The sequence below is a fragment of the Phaethon aethereus genome (assembly GCF_964289735.1).
Source record: "Phaethon aethereus genome assembly, chromosome: 13".
NCBI classification, from domain to species: Eukaryota; Metazoa; Chordata; class Aves; order Phaethontiformes; family Phaethontidae; genus Phaethon; species Phaethon aethereus.
The window spans coordinates 17,883,957-17,892,301 of NC_138589.1; the positions used below are offsets into that span (position 1 = coordinate 17,883,957).

The 8,345-nt window shown below is 39.2% G+C and overlaps 1 protein-coding gene across 1 annotated transcript in view; it reads left to right on the forward strand.

The window, feature by feature from the left end:
* Positions 1-7,502, forward strand: part of GAN (gigaxonin) — a gene marked incomplete at both ends in the record, with an annotated part of 28,261 nt that extends 20,759 nt beyond the window's left edge. Inside the window, 2 exons of the mRNA XM_082005814.1 lie at positions 6,432-6,541; positions 7,321-7,502. Of these exons, the coding sequence (XP_081861940.1) occupies positions 6,432-6,541; positions 7,321-7,502 (292 nt within the window). The remainder of the gene's footprint in view (positions 1-6,431; positions 6,542-7,320) is intronic.
* Between the last annotated feature and the right edge of the window lie 843 nt (positions 7,503-8,345).

The window sequence follows — 8,345 nt, forward strand, 5'->3', positions numbered from 1 at the left end:
GAATCTGCTTCTGATGACTGCATTTGTTATCTCTTGGCTCCGGTATTGGAATCCACCTTACTACATGTGGTAACTACTCAAAATGTTACATTAGACAGAATTTTGTGTAAGGTCACCTTATTTTCCAGTCATAACTGACAAGGTGTGGTTCCTCCAGTGTGTTTGGTTTTTTTTCTTACATGTAACTATAAATTGGATGATTCTCTTTTTTATAAACTAAACTGAAAAAAGACCTTGTGGTCAGATGTTCCAAGGCTTGTTGTCAGTGGAGATTAACACATCTGTATTACAAAATCAAGACTGACTCATGACTGTGACCTGTATAAAAGCACACAAAAATAGAATGATAGATGTAAGTTCACTATATAATTTTCTTGCAAGATGTAAGTGTAAAGAGACTTTAATTTCTGTATGAAGAGGTCTATGTGTTGCTAAACTAGCTATAATCAAGTGAAGCTGGAGAAAAAACATGCTTTAAAGTGGTTATAGGAAGCAGACAGATAAGAAAGGCTATTGCTGCTGATGCTCTCTAGTGTTTTCTAGCCCTATGGAAGTGTGGGGAAATGCTAAAAGCTGATTAACTTTGTGGCAAGAATTCTTTGAAAGGGAAAGAATTCTGGAAAGGAGTGCTCCCGTATCTCCTACTTGTTATTTTTAGTTGATTTGCCTGAAATATTTCCAGGCTGATTCTGTTCTTCAAAAGCTGGTATGTAATAGTTCATGATTCCTTGCCAGTGACTGTAAACCTTGTTTCACTGGCTGATACAGACTGAGCTTTCATGAAGTGGAGTTTGAAAACTCGGGGAGGTTTCAGCTCAGGTGCTGCAGGTGAGCCCTTGGTGCCACCTGCTGACTGCAGCACAGGCGCCCTCCCGGCAGTATTTCTGATGTGTGTACTTCTGCCTTTGCTTGGTGGCATCCCAGTGCTGTTACAGGATTCAAGTAAAATTATAATAAAAATCCATTGCTTCAGGTCTTGTTCTAGCACCCTGTATGTTGTGCGCCTGGCACGAGGGCTGTACGGGCGCAGAGGAAGGTGAGGCAGCAGCAGGTAAGCCGACTCTCGAGTTGCCGGAGATGGTACGCCCTGAGGGCTGCTGAGATGCTCAGACGGCCTTTCTGCTCTGCCACTGCACAGAATTTGAGCCTAGAAATTTAACTCCGCATAAAGTTGTGTTTGCAGGCGGTTCACAGGTGGTGTGTTTTCCTCTGGAAACAGAGGGCCAGTGAAGACTGGGACGATGGCGGCCGCCGCCGCTTCTGCGGCAAGCGCTGCTGTCCGGGGTGCATGCTCTCTGGTTTTGGGAGACCCCCAGTTCCAGCCCCGGGAGGCAGAAGGGGTGTTACTGGCCAGGAGAGGGTGCAGTGTTACCGCCTTATGTTGTAGTGCTCCAGCTCGTGGGGTCTAACAGTTACCCTGAATTTCGGTACCCTCGGAGTGCTGTGCGGGATGGATGCCTGTGGCTGTGCTGGCTGTGACAGTGACTGTGAGACCTGAGCAGTTGTACCTATATGGAAAAGAGAGAAAATAGCCATAAAGGGACTTGTCTTCAAAAGGCAGTTAGCAAATATTTCTGTCTGCCTACTTTGTTGTCTGGTACTCTTCTTTGAAGTAAGACTGAATCTGGAAAATTATTGTAATTTCATTATAATAGTATTTCACAAATATCAAATGAATACCAAATGAAGGCAAGCTGACTCTCTGGAAAACATGAGGGTTGTTATTTCCTGGGCTGATTCAGAAATAGCAGAAAACAAATCAACATCACTTTATTTTTAGAGTGAAGGATGAAAGCTTAAATAACGTGCTTCTCTTAAGTCTGTGAAAACGTTATGCTAAATACCAATGTGTGTGTTTGATTAGTTAAGAATTCCACTTGCTGTGCATCATTATGCAAAAGTAAAGCTTAAGCGATGCTATAGACTCACTTATAGACAGGTGGACAATCTCTCTCTCTCTCAGTTCCTTAGTGCATAGTTTATGTGATAAATACAAAGACTGATTCTTCATCTTAAGCGTTATGCAGTTGCCACAAGGTGATCAATTTATAATTAAGTGTGTTTCTTTCCTCAGCAATAGGTTCTGTAACAAATAAAAGTAATTAGTCCCCTTCAAACCAGCAGCTTCAAAAAGTCATCATGAAGGATATAAGCACCTTCAGACTCCAAAGCGCATATTCTTTTTGTAGTGACAGTGAAGGAATAATACCAGAACTATCAAAGCTGAAATATCCCATTGACAGTGTATGTGTATATTATTGACAGAAGTCCAGCAGTGTTAGGCTAAGAGAGATTCATGGAAAGGAGGAATATGTTTGCAAGATCATTTAGCAGCAGTGGGTCAAAAGCACACCGTATAAATTCTAGCAGTCTCAAACCAAAATACATGGTGTTTTTTAATGGTTACATATCGGCATTGCATACTTCATAACGCGCTACAGACTTCTCCAGCTGTTTTTAAAGTAAGTGCAGAATTTCATCATGTTCGCTTTTGTTTTGAATGGGAAGAATTTTTGTACTGTGAGTTCATCCGTCAGATATTCGTGGTTTACAGGTATGTGCAGCAACGCACATGTGTGTGATTTGCATTATTTTTCATGTGCCTCGGCTCTTATTACCTGAGAATGCAGGATCTAGCACCAACCTGAGCATCCAGAGCCTGTGAGGATCTGAGTTACGATTTTTACTTAGTGTATGCGTCTATGTACTTACATCAGTATATAAACATATTAATTCATATAAACCAGCATAATTCTGGCTTGAATTGGATTAAAGAACTGAAGTTTAACTTTTATAATATTGCTTACTTTGGCAGTAACTTACTCCAGAATAACTCACAGTGCACAGTCTTTCAAAATTGTTATTCTTAACCATGATACAGACTTCTCTAAAGACAGAGGAATATGCTGAGATCTTCACACTAGCAAAAAAATAAACATTGAGACTCCTGCTAAGCTATACTGTATAAACAAGTAATAAAATGAAGTGAGACAGAATAGTAGCATACACATGAAATGTGGATGGGATAATGTAGAAAATAATCCTTGTATTTTAAGTACTTCTGTAACGTGAGACTTGTCCAATAAATGTTTTGTCAGCCTGTCTTTAGAGTCATGTGCATGAGTAAATTTAAGTGAACCGAGGATAGAAAATACATGCGTCAGACTGCAGGTTTTTTCAGGATGTAGATTTTTTTCAACGGCTATGGATTGAGCTTTGTGTGCATTGTATCATGTTTCTTAAAATATTGATCAAGCTAAAACCAGATTTTCAAAAACATCAAAATGCGAGATGGAGATGTAAGAGTATCCTTTGCTCACTGATCCAGTGTTGATCTACTCCATAAAAAGCAGAAAATCTTAACTATATGTTAAAGACCTTGACGGGTCAGTCTTTTCCTTCTACCAGAGTTCAGAATTTATAATAAGCCTTTTTGCATCACGTAGGCACTTGGAGAATTGGATGATGTCTGTACACACTGTTTTTTTTTTTTTTTGCTTTTCAGTGTGGATATTTGGAAATATTTAATAGAGCCCGAATTGGCTTTAGGATTCTTTGCAAAAGCTGCTGGTGGAGCTCTGTCCTTGAGTATAGCTGCTGCTGCCTTTCACTGGTGGTCTGTAAGTGGGGGAGGCTTTCTTCCCTCTTTTCATGACCTCCTGGTTCAAAAATGTTTGCAGATATTGAGGGCAATAAAAGCGAGAGACACTTGTTCAGAAGCAATACTTGGTAAAAACATCTTAAAATACTCGTTTTGCTGCTGGAACATCATAAAAATAAGGAAATGCTTTCAGCAGTGTGTAAGTAGTAAACTAAATAATCTTGTAACATAGTATGTGTAATCAGGAAGATTCTCCCATTCAGTGTGCAGGAATTTCATTAGAAGAAAGTGCTCACACAAATGTAATGAGAAAACTGACTGACTGGCTGATAGCGCTGTCAGATGAGAGGAACACAGATATTTTCATTCATTTGTATGCTGCCTTTCACAGCTGGTGTGAGCTTGAGGTGACGTGTCTGGAATATGTTGGTTCTGTATTGCGTTTCTATTTACTTCCCACTTGGAAATAAAACAGTTACCGTCCTGCTTATTAATTACAGCAGTGTGGATGGATTCTTTTTGTTGTTGTTGTTTATATAACTTTAAGACTGAAAAAAATCAGGATTCCTTCCCCTTTTTTTAATTTGAGTGGAAGCATATTTCAGTTTCAGAGCAATCAGTTCGCTCTCTGGTTACAGAGATACAGGCTTTTTCCCTGCTACTCCTCAGATCCAGTTTGAGTAGAGCCATCCCAGGAAAGTATGCCAGAGTTATGTTCCAAAGAGTGTTTTCAAATTCCTGAAGACTGTGAATTTTTTGTCATGGTGTTTTTTCCATACTGTTCAAACAGCAGGCACAACCCACATTAAGCTGGAGTTTAGTCAAATTCTGATGAAACGTGACCCCTTGCCCTTCCTGTCTTTGTTCCTTCCTAGTTTCAACTGTTAAAGCTGCTGTAAGTGTTCCTGAAAAGTTGTGCTTGTTTTTTAAAGTATATGCATTGAGAAAGGTTGAGAATGAATTTTCACAAGGAACTGCAGATACTTCAGTATTGTCCTTTCTTGATGTGCAGTAGGAAAATGCTTGGGTCCCACAACTGTTATGGGTTGGGTTTTTTTAATTTAAACTCCAAAACCTTGAATATTTAGTGCAAACAAACCCCTGAAGTTCACATGTTTTCCAAGCTCACACTTGATCAGTAGCTAGACCAAACTCATGTAATTTTGTTTTTTTCCTTCAACGTGATCCTATATTTACTATTTAAAAAAAAAAAAGAAAAAAAGAAAAAAATTGCACTGTCTGCATTTCTCTGCCACATACTCAGTTTTGTAATTCTAGGTAACGTGGTGGTAAAAAGCAGTGAAAATACTGTGTCCTCCTCCCACAGTAAGGAAAGGAAGCTAATGAAATATGGTGAAAGGTGTTTTGCTCTAACAGTGTTTCTGAATCAGAGGACTTCTCCCTTTCTCTGTTCTCAATTCATCTGTCGTCCTCGGTGACAGCTACGGACCATTCCCTTGCTTTCCGCAGAATCTTAATCCTTCAGTGTATAGCACAGAGAAAATAATGGACAGCTAATCCTTCCATTTGGCCTTTAAAAATTGATCTCTCTCTCCAAGATAATTGATATGTAGCAGCCTTTCCTTCAGTGCCAGAGGAGAGACTTACTTCCGAATCATGAGTTCAGATAATGCAAAATTTTTCAAAGGTCAGCAGTATCAGTGAGGCTATTTCCTAACTTTTTCCCTCATATTAACCAGGCATGACCATGAAAATACATGGGATGCTTTTCAAAGGGTTTTCAAACTTTCCTGTTTCCTGTAAATTATTTAGTAAGGGTCCTAGCAGCAGTCACCTGAAATAGCATTGATTTGTATGTCTTCAGGGTCTATAAATAGTAACTGTGGCAGCATCTGCAAAAGTGCAGCAGCATTTTGTAGAAATTTGTTTCAGAACCATAGAGAGGATGCTGACAACTCTAGATAAATGGGACACCTTTATAAGCCGGTGTCCCACATGGGTGATGAGCACATACTTACCTGCTTTCCAAAGGTTTGTGCAAAACTGCTTTTCACTTGGTAGAAAGATCAGACTGATGTAGTGTTGAAATGTGAATATGCTTAAAGTGAACATAGGGGACTTGCAAGATTATAGAAGGGACTAGAAGGTGGTTTGAAAAGAGCCCGATACGTGATCGGGAAGGTCTGTTTCAGTTCCAGGTAATAGATGTTTTTCTTTCCCAAAACCCCTTACCATTTTGATTTCCAGTCTTCTATCCCTTGTTTAAAGTTAAGCATTGCCATGTGCTGCATTCTTACTGGACTGGGGATTTCTTGTCGCTGATAAAGTGCAGTTAAAGAAGTTCGGGAACTATATGGGGGAAGGCACTGCGTAATAACGAGGCCTTGCTATACAGCAATTTGCGATTTCCCCTAGTATGGACTATTAAGACTTAATATGCTTTTATGACTCTACTGATTTTAAAACAAAACTACCTAAAATTTTCTCTGTAGGGAAAACTGTCTGGTATTTCTGTTGTAGAAGAGGTTCTTTTATATGCTTGCTCTCTTCCAGAAGGTCACACTGGATGGCTGCAAGAAGAATTTATTCCAGATAGATTACACAGATGAGTGGACCAATTCTGAAACGAAGTAACTTCAAGATAAAATGTCCCAAGCTTTCTAAACAGCAGTACCAATTGCTTTTTCTGGCTAGGAGAAGCCAAGACTGTCCTGAACTAGACAATGCTCACAAGAGTTTTTACCTAAAAGATTAACTTGTACACTCTGCTTTTGATTCAAAGATACAGCAGTTGCAAAAAGAACCTTGAATTCTTTCAATGTGCTCCGTAAAAATTGCGTACCATTTAGTAGTATTATTATTTTTACAGGTGGATTTATCTAAATGACCAGAACCTATGTATCCCAACTAGTTCTTCCTTCGTGTATGGAGCTGTACCCATTGGAGCCAGCATATATGTCATTGGAGATCTTGATACAGGTCAGAATTAGAACTAATAATAAGAACTTCCTGTTGTTTATCTTGTTCCAGTCTTCTAAATATATGACACTAATGAGATGGAATTTTTTTTAATAAAAGGCTGGGGCTATATTCTGTTAAGTTACTGTTGTCTTCAAGGGAATTATGCTGGACATACAGAAATGTACAGGTTGGTTTTGTACATTGGAGGTCTTCAGAAACAAATTCAGTGCTATAAGCATTTGGTTGATTAGCAGTCTGAAGATCAGAAGAGAGCAAGACTAAGAGTATGTTACTGCATTTGTCTAAATATAAGAAAAAACTTTAGTGCCTGAGGTTGTTTCTCCCGTCTTTGCAGCAGTAAGCAGGTGGTTCTGTGTTTTGCAGACATTGTCCAGTAGTTCATATGGATGTGACAGTGGCTCTTGGCTCTCAATTCCAACTGATTAAGTGTGTACTAACAAACATACTCAATACTAAGCTTTCAGCATCTGGCCACATACTGTAAAAAAAAAAAAACATGTGGAAGACTACTTGCTTTCATGGGCAGATGCACATATGTGAGTGTGCAACAGGGCTTTCTACAAAATATGAAAGCAAAATTCCAGATGTGGTGGGTTTAAATAGATGAGAAATGTCATAGTAGTTTCCTCTTGACAATTTCAGCCATACATCCAGAACTTGATTTGTGTTTCTGTGCATGCTCTTGTTCATGAATTTGCCTTATTAGAAGTTAAATGGGGCAATAGCGACAGTATTTTTCAAGTATTTTATCTTTTTTTGTGCATGTGTGGACTCAGGTACAAATTATGACTATGTTAGAGAATTTAAAAGAAGCACAGGAACCTGGCAGCGCACTAAACCACTATTTCCATCGGACCTTCGCCGTACTGGCTGCGCGGCTTTGCGGATCGCAAACTGCAAGCTCTTTCGACTGCAGCTTCAACAAGGATTATTCCGCATTCGCGTACCTTCTCCATGATCCGTATGCTGACAGTGGAGGAGACTGGAAGAGTTCTGCGCAGTCCACCATAAATATAGCTCTATATAAAGGAAAAGCTGAGAAATTACAGCTGAAACTTACACTGTATGCTGTGCTTTGGTATGGTAACTGTTTTTGTTTTAAATGCTTAAAAAGCTTGAGTCTCAGTTCTTGTTTCGGGAACAAATAACTTAAGTATACATTAAAAAGAAGAGAGGGGGGACAATAAAAGGGGGGATCAAGGAAACACCTTCAGTCGTAACCATTTGGAGTTTAAACCGTGTTATTGAAGGAGGTTTTTTGTGGCGGGAATTGGTATTCCTTTGGCAAAGTTTATTGAAAAGAAAAAAGATTTAAGATGCGTTTCCCCTGAGGGGAGCTGATTAAGAATAAATGCGCTATCTTGGACTGGATAGCTATAATACACAGAAGCTATATGATAACCAACCTCCCTGGTATACCGCAAAGACTTGTTTGACCATAATGCCGTAGGAGATGTTGGTTGGTGCACCTTTTATTTCTAGTCCTTCCTCAAAAGTTAAGGTCTGTGCCTAAAAATGGTGGAGGTGTGTACATACGGTTTTTCATTCATTTGCAATGTTCATTCCTACAAATATTTTTAATATATTTAAAATGGACTAATCTGAAATGGATACAGTATACTACGGAGAAGTAAACTGTTTTTTCTACGCTGTCATTTGAATAGCCTGATGAACTGGTGTACAGGTGGGTGGCATGTGTTTCTGTGTGGGCTTTGGTGGCTGTTTCCTTGAAGTAAAAAGGGAAACGGTGTTTGGAACGGTTAATGATGATTGCTGCTTTTGGTAAATGGCAACAAAACTT